The 18,281-nt window shown below is 43.7% G+C and overlaps 1 protein-coding gene across 4 annotated transcripts in view; it reads right to left on the reverse strand.

Annotated features, from left to right (window-relative positions):
• The window catches only part of LOC104335588 (SET-binding protein), a 353,439-nt gene that overhangs the window by 84,242 nt on the left and 250,916 nt on the right, over positions 1–18,281 (reverse strand). The window contains exon 5 of one of the 4 annotated variants that reach the window (XM_075446729.1): positions 11,690–11,895. The exons of the other annotated variants lie outside the window; for them this stretch is intronic. Within the exon in view, the coding sequence (XP_075302844.1) occupies positions 11,753–11,895 (143 nt within the window). The 3' untranslated portion in view covers positions 11,690–11,752. Of the gene's footprint in view, positions 1–11,689; positions 11,896–18,281 lie in introns of those variants that run through there. 4 annotated transcript variants of the gene reach the window in all.

An 18,281-nucleotide genomic window follows, 5' to 3' on the forward strand; every position in this document is an offset into this window, starting at 1 on the left:
CACTAAATAGAACTTCACTGGCTGTTTTCAAGTATTCTGACAATTTTCCAACATCATCCAGTTTCAAAATAATGGATGATTAAAACAAAGTCATGAGAATGTTATCAGCTGATTAAAGAATAGTGAATTAGGAGATGTGGCTCCTATTGCTAGATATAATCCAGGTTTGGGAAAGCCATTTAGCATCTCTGAATCTTGCCAGTGTTTCATAGAAGGATATTGAAGAACTCCAGGCTGGACCAGTGCTCGTTTCCCAGCATCAACAGCACTGAGTCACTGATGTTGGAAATGCTGAAGGTCTACCCACAACAGACGGAAATACAGAACACCAATAAATCATAATACAGAGGTGCTCAGATTTTAAGGATAGGGATCACATTTCACTCAATATCTTTTTATCAAGCCAAGTGATTTGTGTGTGAATACACTCTAGCAGGCACTCAATCTTTATCTATAACCTTTAAGAAATGGAGCATCTGCACTGCGGTAATCACAGTCATACCTTCATTATCACTTTGGTTTTCCTTCGCATTCCTCCCAAAGTGGTCTTTCCCTTTGCCCGCATTTAAGTGATTGAGTCTGGAGCTGAATCCCAGCCCTTTTCTTCACACTGGAGACCCTTCTGCATCCCATCAGCAGGATAACATTCCTCATTCTTTACATAAATGGTGGCTGCTGTCTGCGATTAATCTGTCTCACCATTTTCCGTTGGCCTTCCATATATTTCTCAAATTAAACACTTCTGTTTCCCATGGCATTTCTTACACTCCAATGTGGTCTCCTTTAAACACCCACAGAGTTATCTCATTGTTTGCCTTCCAACTCTCCTTTTCTGTAGTACCTACAAACCCTTTCAGTCACATCAGAGTCCTTCTTATCAAACTGAACAATACAGTCTCATTGCTCTTGCATCCAACTTTACCCTCTATCTTTTGGTTTCTAATTAGGTTAGAGAGGGTTTTGATCCCTGACCAGCCCTCATTATTGTGGGCTAATGATGATAAAAACCACAGCATATGCGTGCAAGTGTTTGTACTCACAAGTCTTCCCCATATCTCTGCAGTGCTCTGCTCACTGCACTCATAAACCAGATACTGGGCTGTTCTTGCAAGGCAGCTACAAGCACTGGAGGCTGGGTCAGCACAGCCTTCCCACAGCAGACACTGTTCACTGGAGTGAGATACCAGGTGCCTGGGAAACACAGCGAATCGAATCTGCAAAAGGTGACCAGTGCTTAATCATAAACATGGAGTAGGCACCCAGGGTTGTAGCCCAGCCACTGGTATAGAAACTCCAGAAAATACATCCCAGGGCTTTCACTGCAAAAAACTTGCTGTATCTTTGAGTTGCAGCAGTAGCAATAATACAGCTCTTACAAGATAAAGCACATCACTGCAGAGTTTCATTCTCTCTTCCTCTCCCATCTTCCTTTTGCAATAAGGAACTGAAAGTGTATTTGTAGGAGGAAAGGGCTAATTTGGTTAAGGGCATAAGATTAATAAACTCCTCCCTTTATGAAAATATCCTGTGATTTCTAATAGCCATTAAATCCCCAAAGGATCTAATTTCTTAGTATTTAACTCAAATGACTTGTTCTGCCTGTAGTAAATGGCCAAGAACTCAATAGATCTGCATTAGCTTGGTAATGATCCTGCTGGCATTTGAAATTGTGGCTAGACTGATCTAAGGCATATGGCTTAAGCCACTAAGCCATTGCCTGTTGTCTCTGTTTTTCATTTGACTTGGTAGCTCATCCAGACAAATAAAAACCAAAAAAAACCCAAATAGAATTACCATCAGCAGTTCTGCACACAAACAAGTTAAACTGCAACTTAATAAATAAACTATGTATATTTTTTCTTGGAGGGCTATAAAGACAGAGGTTTTGCAAATGAGTTCAAAGACAAATTATAGCGAGCTCAGTGTCCACAGTTTCTCTGGAAGCAGCATGGAACATTTGGCCAGAACAAATGGTGCCAACTATCCATTGCAAAGCCTATATTTTAATTTGCAAAAGCAAATCTGTGATTTATACCTCTGAAAGGAAGAAGCAAAAAGGAAAAAAAGAGACTCTAACAGTACGTTCTGTGTAGTTTTATTATTTTGCCAAGAGTTTGTGGGTTGGATGATGAGGTATGTTCCTGAAGATTAGACATCACCATTTTTTTGAACAAACAAAACAGCAGGAAAAATCAAAATTCCCCTAAAGCAGAAGCAGTTCTTGCGAAAGTTCAGAGCTGTTGTAGCTCCCCCTTGGATCCTTTTTTTTAAAAAAGAAAATTCATCAACCAATAGCATTAATCAGCTTTGGCTCACAGATAGCATTTTTGCTTCCAGTTGAGGACAATTAGAGGCAGTGTCAACTGGTCATTTATTAGGTTGTGTAAAGCTCCGTGGATACACATTTTTTTTGTGACATCAAAAAATTATCATGAAAAATGATGCTGTTACATGTAGACATCTCTTGGTTTCTTCTCCTTTTAAACCTAAAAAGATTCACTAGTTCAGAGGAAACTAAGTAATTTTTTGGAGTATAAATGCACACTGACAGCGAGTGGTGTAGCTCCACAGACAAAATCAACTGACAAGTGAAAATCAAGTGTGGTAGATGGTGAGCAATTAATCCATTTGTTCAAACCTGATAGTATCCTTTAGTAGTATGGCTTAGGGAATGGGGTCTTGTTCTACATAAATATTAAGTGATGAAATTTAAGAAGATGAAGATTTGGTCTTTTACAATTATTGTGACAATATTGCCATCACATAATTGTCCAACATGATTTCTTCAGGGCTCCTAAACTATCAAAAAAACATTAATGGATGTTTTTATTAGGTGATCCACAAATATGCTCATGATAGAGCCTCAAGAAATTATTCAAAATTTGGCCAGATCTTATGGTTAAAAATGGAATATTGTTTCTCAGAGATAAATCTTTTCCATTGTCATGACTTCTCCTAGCCACCAAAGGCCTGTTCTAAGACTGCAAATTAAAAGTCAAAATAAACATTCCATAATTGTGCAATAAAAGAGCCCAGAAAAAAAAACCAAAAAAACACAAAAAAAACCCACATGAAAACCGAAAGGATGAAACAATGTCATTCTACAGCCTGAAAAATATCACTTATTGCTGAAAAAAGGCACTCATAGATTGCACATTGTTAGACAGGTCTTCTGGGTTTCTTGGCAGTCAGTCTGGAAAATCTATTTCTTTAAACTTGCCTTTAAAGTACCTTATATAATACTTGTTATATATACTTGAGAGAAATTTGGGTAACAATAAACCACATTTAGGACAATTTCAGGTACCTGTTGCAATGCTATCCACAGTCTTCCAGTCGCTAAAACGTGTGTGGGATTTCATCACAGTTGTGTAACTGTCATCTCTCCTCCTTAGAGATAGCTTCCCATTAATGAATAAATGATTTTTCTTTGTAAACTTCATCTCCTTCGGCAACACCCAGAGCAGAAGGCATTCAGGCAGCGTAAAGGTATCTTTCTCCAGGTCCTACCTAGTATAAATCAGGATGCATCCCTATTGAAATCTTAGCTCTGCCCACAGTTTCTCTCTGCTGAGCCTCATATTTTATGAATCATTGCTATTATTCTGGAGCTACATTCCATGAGGGCTCTCATCTTTAATGTTTTTGTTCCTAATGCACTGGTCACATTTCAACTTTCGCTTCCTGTGGCAGGATTTATCGAAAGTATTATGAAGACAAAAAACTCCATGAGTTTCTGAAGTGTAGATGGCAAAAGTATTTATTATGTTGGGAGAGAAAAAGAAGGGACATAAAAAATGATTCATAAGGACAAAAGCCAATCTGTTAATCAAGGGAAGGAGGAAGAGATGCCTTCCACAGACACATTGTGCCATTTTCTTCTTCTCCATGCCTTGTCTTCCACGTTCTTTGGATGGGATACCGGATGCGGTAGATGCAGTATGGCAATTATTGCATTCTTCTGAAATGTGGTAATTGAATAAAACACGGAAGTGTAGTACATCAAGTTGACACATGCTTATAGAAATACACATGGCTGATCAGTCTTCATGGCAACTGGATTTTTCTTATTTGTGTGAATTTCACAAACTGCATCTTCCTCTCTTCTCTTTTCTTTTCTTTTCTTTTCTTTTCTTTTCTTTTCTTTTCTTTTCTTTTCTTTTCTTTTCTTTTCTTTTCTTTTCTTTTCTTTTCTTTTCTTTTCTTTTCTTTTCTTTTCTTTTCTTTTCTTTTCTTTTCCTTTCCTTTCCTTTCCTTTCCTCTTTTCCTTCTTCCCCCCTCCCCCATTCAATTTTGTATTATTTCCTAGGAGCTTTTAAACCAAGATTATGCCACACTGACAAATTTTCCTATAGGAGCGTGATAGTCATCAAAAGAACAATGTAATTTGGCTACAATAACACTCCCTAAGGAACCCCTTAAGAGCTGGAAAATCTATAAAGTTCTTACTGAAAGGTAACCCAACTTGTGATTTGGTCTTTTAAAGTAAAATATTAGGGATGCTTTATAGATTTGGAGCATTTCTCGTTATGAGAAAGAGAAGATCACTGCTTTCTTAGGCTATCAATATATATTTGTGAGGCAGCAATAATTCTTCCAGTGAATTTCATGTTCCCATTGAAATGTCTTTACTTGTTTTAAACAAGGCAGGAACTACAAAATGATACTATCTTGACAAGATCTAAAAATGAATTTGCTTGGCAACTGTGTTACAATAAGCACTGCTATTAGCTTGATGTAAATAGGAGGGAAACTATATCCTAAAAATTACTCCTTTTACATCTGGGCATATTCAGCCAGGTGGAGAAATGGCACCTGCTCTTCTTTAAGTCATTTATCAGTTCTGGGAGAAAATATCTCTGAAGAGCACATCCCTGTCTGTAGAGAAGAGGTCAGTACTGCTCTATTTCTGTCTTTGGTATCGCTGCATAACTTTGCGGTTGACGCTGCAATAAGAATTACTGACACTCATGCACAATGAGGCATTTAAGTCTGTTGCAATTAGCTGTTTCTTGCTCTGACACTGACCTTCTAGCATTAGACCTCCCTGCTCCTTGGTTTATCCGCCCGTGAAATGAGGGTAAAGATACTGACCTCTCTCGTAAAACCAGTTTGAGATTTACTGCTGAAAAGCACCACATACAAATTAGGTAGAATATTTAATACCCAATAGCATATGTAAGAAGAGCACAAACTCCACTGGCTTGTCAGCTCTCATCGAGAGATGCACTCTTGTGACATTCACTTCTGTCTGAACTTGACTAAAAGTGGGCAGTTTACATGAGACTCCACTGACCACCGGACAGTTTATATTGTTAAATTTTACTTAGCCTTCAAGGCATGTCTTACCTCCTGAATGAGGAATTACTGCTTGGGGGGAAAATGTAAATCTTGTCTTTGATGAGGGTGTAAGACATAAGGATAATAGCTGAAGTTAGTTACAGGAATGGGTTGGAAAAATGAGTATTCTTCTGTGGCAAGGTTCAATACAAAAGAGTCATTTGTTTGGTCCAATTACATGGACCAAATGTTACCAGGACAATGCATGAGGGCAGGCAGCAATGTCTCTTGCACACTGTCAGGAGCAATGGAAGCTTCCAGTACCATGTCATATACATGAAAAGAGCTGCCCCTGGTGCAGAAGACCTGCTGATAGGACTACACCAGCCATCTGGACGGCCATACAGCTACCTCCTCCTGAGGGTATCTATTCCTGGTGGCTAGCTGAATGGCAGCATCCCTTGGGTGTTTAGTGGCATCACCTGGAGTTATACCAGTCAGCAGCAGACGCTCCCTCTCTCCCCTGTCTTCACTCTGTAGCATTTGCCTGTTTCATATAGCAGTGGAGGCAAAGTGCTTAGCGAGTAAGTTTATAGCATTCTTCATTAAGAATTTACATATAGAGAAAATTAAACCCGACTAGAAACCTAATAAGTTATTTTGTAATTTGATGAAATGGTGTGACCTATCAAGGGACTTAGTCCAAGGAATTTTGTGTGCTAACCTGATGCTAAGCACAAGAAGGACTTCAGGGATACCAACTTCTCTTGTGTGTCTTGCCCACCATTGAAACTGCATGGCTATAATTAACATCAACCATACTAGAGAAACGGAAGATCAAAAGCTACCTGGGGGACTATAGTGCTCAGGATGAGAACCTGTGTTAGCCAACACTGTCACTGTGGAATAATTAGGTCTTCTGCAAATCCTAGTAGGACTCTCACATCTCCAGCTACCTTCTGGCTCATCTTGCTTAAACACTGAGCACTGGGTGACTGAGGACTCCAGTATAGCTGGAGTAATACTGAGAAACAGGAAAAAAAAAAGGGGGAGCTGCCAGCACTTTGGCTAGCATTCTTGGAGTGAGAAGTAATGTCTCTTCCCTGGAACATTTTAACCAGTGTAAATATATCAATAATATCCACATTTTAAGTAGGCTCCTTCGTGATTCACAATGAATCAGAGGATGCAACTACCTTGCTCCGTGTTCAGGTATGGCATGAAAATGAAGTAGAAAGTGCCGTCAAGTCATAATAATACACTTCTTTTATAGACCTCATTTCACTTCCAACATTTCAAAGCCTTGCCAGTATTAATTAATTAAAAGCTTGCAACAGCCCTCTGAGTTGGGCAAGGACTATTATATCTTATTATATATTATATAGTTGGTAAACGTGGAGACCCTGAAGGCTAGATTGAGACTGCCTGCTTTAGGTACTCAATTTATTTGTTGCAACATCTGAAAAAAATAAGTGCTTGGCTTCAGCAGAATGATTCAGATCACTTAAGGCAGGTGCCTACACAAACTGTACAAGCAATGCAGAGACGGATGTCTCTGAAGTAGCACCCAAGCAATGTTCATACCTTTCTCCATCAACTGAACAGTGAGCTGTGGGGCCTTCATGGGATGATTTAGTGTGGTTGCACACGGCCACTCAGGCATAGGCACTAGGAAATCTTATTCTCAGGAGTGTGGCTGGGTAAGTGCTTAATTCAAGACTCAACAGTGTGCAATCTTGCTTACGTGGGAATCAAAATGCAAATTCCCCTCTGAAGGGCAAGCACCTGTGTTGTGGGATAAGTGGGAGGAGGAAGCACAAGATAGTAATGGTTTGAGTACTTAGCCAGAAAACAGAAAATAGCATTTCCACTTGCCCGGACTACAGCAGGCTACAGGTAAGACTGGAGTGGAGGCATTGCCTCCTCCTGCTGAAGGTCAACCTCTCATCAACCAGAAATGTAAGATTCAGAAGCCAGAGAGTTTCAGTCCAGTGGAATGGGAGGACTTCGCTTGAAAGTCTTCTATTTTGGAGCTCTATCAGATAAATGACATGAATTGAGTTAGGCCAGGGAATGGGCATTCACTCATGCCACAGGCTTAACTGGCACTTAGGAATGCCCGGGTGTTTCCACAATGCCAGACTGACTTGTCCCTATCCTGTATCCTGGTATCCAGGTCCTCTGCACCCTGCACTTGTTAGCTAGCCATTAGGGAGCCATTTGTTCCATCCAAGAGGAAAGCTGGGCATGGCCAAGAAGAGAGTGTGCTCCAGGCTCTGCTCCAGACGGTGTGGACATGCACCACACAACTTTGGATCTTTACCTGGTGCAATACTGCAATGCTAGTCTGACGTCCCCAAACCCCAGTATCCCTCCTGTCACTTCCCAGAGCACGTAGGAAGTAGATGGCTGCAGAAGAGCTCCTATTATCTCATCTGTATTAGGAAAAAAACCCCAGAAATAGCTATAATTGTACTCCAGGGCTGCAGGAGATGTTGCCCAGTGGAGACCAAGAACAAGCACTGTGCAGTGTGGATCAGTCTTTCCACTCCAGATGTTCCCAGCTCTCAGCTGCATGAACACAAGCCAGCCCATAACAAGCAGTACAGAGACATACATTCTCTTTCTGTTTTGGCCCACAAAAATAGTATAAGCATGCCCCAACTTTCTCTTGCTGAGGTGTTCCATGCTAGCTCAATGTCACCTAAAACTGGTGGGTTTGGTCAGACCATGACTTAATGAAGTGGGACCTTTTCAACACCTTGGGAGATACTAGCAGCTCTTCACACACTTGTGAGTCGGGATGGACTGCCAGGAGCTGTCGACCACTGAACACATGTGAAACCATATGCTTACGTGCTTAAGTTACCCTTAAGTCCAAAACACACTGTCCAGATTTATTTTTACACACTCTACATCTCTGGGATGCAGGTTCTTCTTCAGATGAAATGGACTGAGCCATTCCCTGGGACTTAAACACATCCAGTTCGTTCTCATGGGCACTTAAGTTGACCCACGGATAGTCTAAATTACATTCACTGACTTCTTCAAACTATGCAGCATCTCAGAAACAGAACCAAGAAAAAGACTCAGGAGTCTGAAGCACAGGAAATTCCGTCTGAACATGAGGAAGAACTTCTTCACTCTGAGGGTGACAGAGCACTGGAACAGGCTGCCCAGGGAGGTTGTGGAGTCTCCTTCTCTGGAGATATTCAAGACCCGCCTGGACAAGGTCCTGTGCAGCCTGCTGTAGGTGACCCTGCTTCGGCAGCGGGGTTGGACTAGATGACCCACAGAGGTCCCTTCCAACCCCAAACATTCTGTGATTCTGTGATTCTGTGATTCTGTGATTCTGAGTCCTGAACCTGGGCTTGAACCTGATCTTATTATCATTTTTACCTGCTAAGGGTTTCTTCGATGTCAGCAAGACTCTCTCCCACTTAACAGTAGAGAAGAAGAATTTGGATTAATGCATCCTGCTCTACCACTCTTTAACATAAGAGTGGCTCCTATTAGCGTTTTAGCAGTTTGTCCTTTTACGCAAGAACTTGCACAGCTGACTTAGCTAAACTTTTAATGGGTATGCTTCTAGTGTGGGAGGAAACGTTAAGCACTGCTTATTGTTACTTAGAATTACACACCCAAATGCATAGCTCCATCCAGAGTTCCCAGGCATCTAGCTGCTTCACTGTCTACCACAGCACACTATATCACAAATAAGATCTTCCTTACCGCCTAAAGTAATGTCACGATGCAGTGTAGGAGCCAAAGAATGCTGGCTTTGCAAAATGCATGCATTGCTTCAGATTGCAATGAATTCATTTAAGAGGAGATCAGGCAACAACCATTAATTTCAGTGTAACAGATTTCTCTGCTCTTCTTATTTGCCAAGATGTTGTCTCACCAGATCAAATCAATGAAATTATGACAGATCACCCAGCGTACCAACAACAGCCAATATCTGCCTAGCATCTTGGAGAGGCATCCCTTTATCAAATGCCTCCAGTTTCTGTCTGCCACATCGCTACTGTTCTGTTGGAAATAGAAAAGTTAAAGTTTTACAATGTACTTGGCTGAGTCAGAAGCTCTTTTGGGCAGTCATGCACAGGCGCATGTATTGACTGCCCTGCTAGCAGTAAATTTGGCCCCACTGTGCCAAAGGAAATGAGCTATTGTCCTTGGGTGCACTTCTGGAGGCCACATGTGGGGTGTACACAACTCCACCCTCAGCTGAGGTGGGAAACTTGTTCAAAGTGGTTTTGAGGTTTTTGTTAAGAAGCAAAACAGGAAATCTGCATGAATCTGGAGTTTAACTATTTTTTTAACTTGTTTCTCTTCCAGAGTTGTTTTTTTTTTAAATAGAAAACAAATAAATATTAGAATGACAAACATTCTCTTATCTCTCGCCCTGCTGGAGGACTTCAACCACCCCAACATCTGCTGGAAAAGTAGCACAGCAAGCTGTAGGCAATCCAGGAGATTCCTAGAATGCATTGAGGATAACTTTTTAAGCCAGTTAATTGACCCCCCTACCCAAGGGGATGCAATACTGGACCTGATGCTCACCAATGCAAGTGAGCTCATCGATGACATCAAGACTGGAGGCAGCCTGGGCTGCAGTGATCACACATTATGATCACACATTCACAGTCCTGAGGGATATGGGAAAGGCGAGGAGTATTGTCAGGACCCTAAATTTTAGGAAAGCCAACTTCCAGCTCTTCAAGGAGTTAGTCAGTAGGACCCTCTGGGAAACGGTCCTTGGGGACAGGGGGGCAGAACAGAGCTGGCAGATCACACACAGAATCACACACAGAATGGTAGGGGTTGGAAGAGACCTCTGTGGGTCATCTAGTCCAACCCTCCTGCCGAAGCAGGGTCACCTACAGCAGGCTGCACAGGACCTCACTAACGATTCCTATCATGAGACCAGCTACATCCTGGTCTGCAATGATTGTAACTAGGACATAACCAGACTGGAAATACACACAAATTGTCATCTTATCTATGCACTTAAAAATGTTAAATGTCCTTTTCCTCATTTGCCCACCCAAGGAAACAGGGAAGAGGTAATCGTTCCTGCTTTTTTCCAAGGCACAAGCTATGGCATTGAGACTGCTCATGAGCAGTGCAAGTCTCTTCTGCATCACTTACGGAAGTGAAACAGGCAGCCACATGACAAGGCGATGTGGAGTTTTCTATGAGGACCTCTTTAAAGCCCAGCTGTGGCACCAATCTGTGGCCTCTCCCTGGGTCCCTCACTGCCGAGTTTCAGCATCTGTGCAAGGACAGGAACGACTCTCACACACACACTGATACGATGCACAGTCGGTTCCTTTATTATTCCGCTTGTGCGGTTATATACATTTTCCATATCTGTACACGCGATTACGCTTATTCGGATAGGCTACAGACATAAATCACTCGCTGTTCACACGCCCCACATTCCCTTATGATTGGTAACTATGCACTAACGCCAATAGCAACAGACTGCCTCCACGTCCTTGAATACATCTTGTTTTTTCTAACCCACATCATGTGCGCTATCAGAACTTTCTCAATGGCTACTCTTAGCTGTCTTTTCCAGCAAGCCTGTTAAATCACACTGTTTTGCTTAAGCGGCCTAGTCGTGCTAATTCTCAAGCTACATCGACTCCAACATCTCCCCCTTTTTCTTTTCAAAATAAGCTAAGCCATCTTATCATTGCCTTAAAAACATTTGCTCAATTTGTGTTAGCTGCATCACAAAAATTTTCTTCACAGTTACCTCTAGTGCCTTTTGTGTTATGCGTATTATACACGGGACCAACATAATCACTGCCATAATCATTACAACAATAAGCAATAACATTTTGATTAGTGACATTAACCAGCCAGAAATTCCCCATCTGTTTCCTGCTGCATCAAATACTTCCGCAGCCCCAATAAATCAGAATGCAGATACAATAGTCTAAAGGCAGAACCCGGAAAACTTACCAAACCAGAAGATGCAAAGGCAGTTACTTAGTCCAGACAAATCCATTGGATCACAAAAACCAAATCAGTCCATCAGGTCACATAAATACAAACACCATAACATAAAAGCACACATTTATGGTCGCAACCACACACACATACACAAGCACACTAAGTTTTCAACATAAATCCAAATATTACAAAGACTTACGAACAGACAGCAGGCAGGCAACAAAAAGTGATACTGCAAGAATGCCTTTGTCTTATTAATAGTCCCTGCTCAGAACTTTTTGGTCCAGTGATCAGAGGTTCTCCCCGAGAATCCCTCGGTGCCGGCTGGAGGTCCTGCGATCCCTGGGACCATTGATGTTCAAGAGCAGGGTCCTACCTGGGTACCCAAACTCTACTACCAGAAAGGAGCAAAATAATTCACTCTCCAAAACTTAACCCCGGAGCCCTAGAAAGCAGGCACTCATATTGACACTCGTCAGATGGTACAGATAACAGCTATACATCGTTAGGATGTAGCGCCTTCAACCATGTGGTTAGAGTCTTTGTTAACCAGGCCCACTGTCTTTTTATCACCTCCCCTTCTTCTTCCGTGTTCATTCAAGATGGGTTTGGTCCATTTTGCCGGCACCCACTCCGTCTGTCCATTATCTGTAGAAATACAAGCATATCCCCTCCCCTGAGTGAGTAGTCGTACTGGACCTTCCCAAAGCCCTTTATCCGGGCGGAATACCGTTACTAACACCACATCAGTGTCATAGACATTTTTGTTTGTTCCCCTGTGCCGAACAGCTGGGGGGTCACTATGACCTCCTCTAACATTCAACCAATTCAGGACAAAAAGGGTTTTGTGTAGACAGTCTATCGGGGATTGCTCTCCCCCCTTTTTTAAAATATTGAAATGATCTTTTAGTAAGCGATGGGAACGCTCAACAATAGCTTGACCGGTGGAGTTGTATGGGATGCCCCGTACATGCTTAACACCCCCACCGCTGGTGGAAACGGGCCACCACCTGAGACCTGTAGGCTGGGCCATTATCAGTTTTAATTTGTTCAGGTACTCCCAACACAGCAAAGGCTTGCGGCCAATGTCGTTGGGTTGCTTTGGCATTGGTAGAAGTAGCTGCTGTTGCCCAGATGGCAGCCGAACACGTATCGACAGAGACATGGGAAATCTTATGCGCGATAATTTGAAGTGCTGCCTCTGCTGGTTGTGTTAATTGGTGTGGTATTCCACCCATTGAAGGTCTCCCATCAACTTTTGGACATCATTAACGGTTTTGACGTTGTCAGCACATATAGTCAACTTTTGCGGCCTAATCACGGTTTCGGTTAAAGTCATGCCCAAATATTTCCATGGGGGTTGTCGTCGAATCTTTTCAGGAGCCACCACTAAACCCCAATCTTCCAACATCCCCTTTAATTCAAGAACAATGTCATCTTGGATTGGACATCGTGAGGCCAATAATAAGTCATCCATGTAATGATACAAAATTAGTTCCTGATGAGATCATCAGAAAGGTTGCAGCGCCAAATCCACATACCATTGGCACATTGTTGGTGAGTTTTTCATACCTTGTGGTAGCACTACCCATTGGTACGGCTTCGTGGGTGATGCTCTGTTAATGGCGGGTACTGTAAATGCAAACTTTTCACAATCATCCGGATGTAACGGGATGGTAAAAAAACAATCCTTGAAATCTACAATCAGGATATCCCATTGTTCAGGTATCATAGCTGGCGACGGTAGTCCGGGTTGTAGCGGCCCCATATCCTGCATTACTGCATTAAGTGCTCTTAGGTCTTGTAAGAGTCTCCATTTTCCGGACTTTTTCTGAATGGTAAACACAGGAGTATTCCAAGGACTAGTGGACGGGACCAAGTGCCCCAACTTCACTTGTTCATCCACCAATTCTTGGAGATGGACGAGCTTTTCAGTAGACAGCGGCCATTGGTCCACCCAGATCGGCTTTTTTGTCAACCACGTGAGCTTCAGTGTAGGCCTGGATGCGCTCGCTTCAATGGCCGCTGTCAAAAAGGCGTCTGAATGACACAACCCCATTGTGATAGTACGTCTCTGCCTAATAGCCAAATAGTGGTATTCAAGACATAAGGGCGCGCTTGTGCCAACAACTTACCATCTTGGTCTACAAAGGTAATGAACTCAGTACTCATTTGTGTCGCTGCTGCACCACCGATTCCTGTCACCATGCCCGACACTACCGTCAATGGCCATGACTCTGGCCATTGGGCCCTCGGGATTATAGTAACATCCGCTCCGGAGTCTAACAACATTTTCTGGTCTTTTAGTACAATGCCGTTCGGTCCTTTAATAGTGATCTTTCTTATGGGCTGTTCTATGGAGAGAGATTGTACGAATGCCACCAAGGGGGGTCCACTTGAGCCAAAGGCGTCACTTCCCCTATAGTTAGGGTCAGTTAGGGGGACCTGAGCAATAAAAGGAATCAGTTGGGCAACCTTGCTGCCTCGTTTGATGGTTAATGGTGGCGTGAATACCTTTAACATAATCCCTATTGGGCCTGTGGAATCTGCATCAATTACCCCTGGTAGGACAAAATTCCCTGTCTAGATGCAGAGGATCGCCCCACCAACAATGCACTCAGCCCATGACCTAAAGGTCCTGTGGCTACTGAGGGGACAACATGCACCTTATCATCTTCTATAGTGATGTCTTGTCCCACGGCCAGATCGACTCCTGCGGAGCCGCTTGTGGCGGCTCAGAGCTCGTCGAGACAGCCATAGCTGTGGGGAACTTTCTTGTCCTCGCGCCCCCCATCCTGGCGCTGCTCTGCCCGTTTCCCGACAGAGGGGTACCATCCTTTTTAAACTGCGACCTGCATTGAGCTGCTTTATGCCCAAACTTGTCACATCTATGGCATGTCCCTACAAATTCGTCAGCCACCACCTTTTGCTTCTTGATCTGAGGACAGTTTCTTTTGTAATGGTCTTCCTCTCCGCAAATAAGACAACCAGTTTTTGCTTTAACACCTCGATTGCCTTTCCACCTTTGCATGGCAGGTCGTAAAGCAGCAGCCATAGCAGCCGCTTGTGTTCTGGCCTTCTCTCTTTCCTCCGCTAAGCAAGGTAATTGGGAACAAGCCTCCACGTACTGACTAAGGGTAGACCCACTAGGTAGGGACGCAATTATCTGTTGACATTGAGTGCTGGCATTTTGAAAAGCTAAATCCTTTCCTACTGCACCTTTTGCTTCACTTGGCAGATTTGGTGCCGCATCTAATGCTTCCTTTAATCGGTCTATAAAGTGCATGTACGGCTCATCAGGACCCTGACGAATCTGCATATAAGGTAATACCGGCTTCCCAATCTGTGGTAACTCAGTTAAAGCGGCCAGGGCTAAGCTCTGTGACTGTTGCAATATTCAAGGGTGTAGCGCTGCTTGAGCCGCCCCGTCGCGGAAAGCGCCGGTACCCATGAGCTGGTCTAGTGTAACTACACGTAAAGGATCATCGGCACCTAGCTGAAGGTTTTGCATCAATGCAACCTCACATTTATCCCGCCACTTATCCTTCCACAACATAAAGGCAGTGGGGGGCAACACCAGTTCTAACAAGGCTCGGGAATCAGCTGGCACTAATATCTGATTTTTGAAAAAGGTGGTAACCAGCGTCATAACTTGCTTGTTATCCAAACCATAGTTCATTATGGTTTTTTGTAACTGACTCACTGTTTTCCAGTCAAAAGGAGCCCATATCTGTTGATTCCCCTGCGTAAACACCGGGAATGCTGTTAAACTGTTTGGTAGCATTTGTCCTTCAATTACAGCATTTTCTATTACCCCCCTCCATCGTTGTCCCATATTAAAATTAGGGTCGCGTATCGGGGGCGTCCCGTCCCCACTCTGACCTCCAGCGGCCACACCACCACCCTATGTACCGCTGGGTCCCTGCAGACCACACCCACCGTGCGCGCAATCAAGCTTTTGAACACCGGATGCCCCCCCTCCATGCTCTCTCCACTTCACGCCCCTCTTCCACGCCTCACGTTCCTCATCCCCCACCCCCTTACCGTATTTACTGTGTAAATAGTGATCAGCGTCAGCTAAGCTCATTTCCCCGTCTTCCAGCATCAGCCTGACCCAGCGCTGTTGCGAATGTTCTGGTGGCAAACTTTCATTAATGCTTCCATTATTTGACCCCCCTGAAATCACCTCCCCCATCCCGTCCGACTCCCCACATATCTGCTGCTCGACCGCTCGCAAACCGTCCGTTATGGCCTGGCGAGCCTTTCGATATGCCTGTTTAATCGTGGTGTTACGGGATCCTTTATCTAGTCATTGCATCTCATCCAACAGCTTTGTCATTTGATCCTGTTGCTTTCTCAATGTGTCCGTAAGTTCACTTTTATGAATCTTTGGGTATAATAGCGATGTTGCTCCGTCAGGCGAGTCAGTATCCATTTCTTGAAAGTCAGAGTCCGGGAGCGGCACATTCTCCGGCAGTGGTGGAGCTGTAGGTGGTGCTGGTGCCCAGTCTCCCAATTCAATACTAGGTCCTCCCCAGAACTCCTTTTCACTAGGACGAGCGGGATAAGCACACGGCACCGTACAGGGATCTTGATAATCTCCAGCGGGTTGGCTGATTGCATAAACAGCTCTCGTGGCGGCTGCAGCCACAGTAGCATCGTCCTTCATATCAGCAATCATATTTCTAACATTTCGGAAAACAGGGGCTAAGTGTCGCGCCTCTTTGTTTCCGACCTGCACAGAGTCCCACAAGTCCATCCCAACTCTGTGCCACGCATCCAGATCGAACAGCTGATCCATTGTTGTTATCAGCTTTCGGCGGCGGCACCATAATAATAGTCCCGATATGTTTCCTTCAGTTAACTTAACGTTGTTTCGATCCGCCAGTTCCAACAGGCTTTTCAGCACTGTGTTTTCCAACGCTGATACAGTGGAACCCATACTGCCGATGTTCACGCCCCCCCCCGGGCGTGCCGTGGATCCGCTCCTGCCTTTCTCGGGCAGCCTGGCTTACCTCGTCAGCCGGCAGTCCCCTGCGTTCTTCGGCTGCAATAAATCTTCAGGGTCACCACAATGCCGAGGTTCAGCATCCGTGCAAGGACAGGAACGACTCTCACACACACACTGATACGATGCACAGTCGGTTCCTTTATTATTCCGCTTGTGTGGTTATATAAATTTTCCATATCTGTACACGCGATTATGCTTATTCGGATGGGCTACAGACATAAATCACTCGCTGTTCACACGCCCCACATTCCCTTATGATTGGTAACTATGCACTAACGCCAATAGCAACAGACTGCCTCCACGTCCTTGAATACATCTTGTTTTTGCTAACCCACATCATGTGCGCTATCAGAACTTTCTCAATGTCTATTCTTAGCTGCCCTTTCCAGCGGCCTGTTAAATCACACTGTTTTGCTTAAGCGGCCTAGTCGTGCTAATTCTCAAGCTACATCGACCCCAACACCTCACCTAGGGCTTTAAGGAACTACTGGAGAGAAGATGAAAGGATCAGGCATCCAGCTTTGCGCTGTGCCTCAGGTCACAGAGCGCCAGAGGAGTCCCAACAATGTTTTGCAAATGCATGAGTTGTATCTCTGGCTGTGGGGAGTGGGAGGAGGGAGTCAACTGAGTCAGTGCTTGGTGCACACAGCTTGAAAGTTCAGTTTAGGATGTATCCAAGTGACAGGATGAGCATGACAAGGCAGGATCTGAAACACCTTCTGCTGTATCCTTGCCTATAGGCCAGACTAATGCCACTGGACTAGTCTTCTGCATCAGCCAAACAGGAAAGTAGGGTTTAATTAGTTTTGATTAATCAGTCTTTCTAAATGCAGGAGGGTTAGGTGAGCACAAGGAATTATACAAAAGCAGGAATTTCAGAAAAATACAGGAAGAAGCAACAAGTCTTGGGGAGCAGATGGGAAGGATGGTGGGAAGAGTTATTAATTAGTGTTTATGGAAAGAATCTCCAGAACAATGGTGGAGAAACAGGTAGTGCACTGAAAAAATTGCCATATGCATTAACACAGCGCGTTTAAACTCAAGAGGTCCCAAGAGACAGAAAATGAGCCAAAGCTCACAAGGTCCCCACTTATGAATGGCCAGTGATAGCCCAAGCTGGTGCAGTACAGGGAATGGATACTTGCTGTGGCCAGCTGAGGTGGCTGGTGGCACTCCCTATGTGTGACCCTTCACTCCGGTACAGGTTGCTTGTGCCAGGACTGCAATCAGCTCCACCAGAAAGTAAGAGGGACAACTCTTCCCTTCACATCTTGAACTTTGTAGATTGTAAAATCATACATGGCATATATGGCAGGACTATTTTCTACCATAAGCATGACCAATGCATAGCACCAGGGAACACTGATCTTTTCAGAAAAGGCTGGGTGCTGTTACAACACAGATAATAAAAATGACAACAATACAATGGTACATGCACCAGCACACTACACTGAAACAAACTGAAATGCCTGAATGCCAAAGAACACTAAAGGGTTCTCTCATCACTCTTATCACAGATATCTTTACTGAGCGTGGGTGGTTTTTGCTCCATATTTCATCTCCAACAACATACAATGAAGCTGCAAATGACATTACCGAGCATGCCAAAATGCCCATGCAGTAAAGATAACACTGAAATTGTGATATAAATCTATTTTCAGATTTCATCTGAATATTCAGGATGTCTCCTCTTATCTCTGTTATATATTATTTTTATATTGTGAAAGATGACAAATACCGAATGGCAAGAGCAATCAGGCTATGGAAATCACCTCCTGGGACAGAGCTGTATTTTCTCATAGAGCTTTTCTTAATTTTACCTTTTATTTTTGTGATTAGTCAATCACTGTTTAGCTACCTCAGGGAAATGCAAGGTGAACTAGGAGAAAGAAGGTCAAGGTTATCATGGAAAAGTTTAATCCCTCCTCAGTGGGAACTGGTTAATAGCTATGGCTAGACTCAAGTGCGGACCTCTGTTAGGAATCCCAGTGAAGGTCAAAGGCAGAGAGGAATAAAAGGCTGC

The sequence above is a fragment of the Opisthocomus hoazin genome, chromosome W, assembly GCF_030867145.1.
Source record: "Opisthocomus hoazin isolate bOpiHoa1 chromosome W, bOpiHoa1.hap1, whole genome shotgun sequence".
NCBI classification, from domain to species: Eukaryota; Metazoa; Chordata; class Aves; order Opisthocomiformes; family Opisthocomidae; genus Opisthocomus; species Opisthocomus hoazin.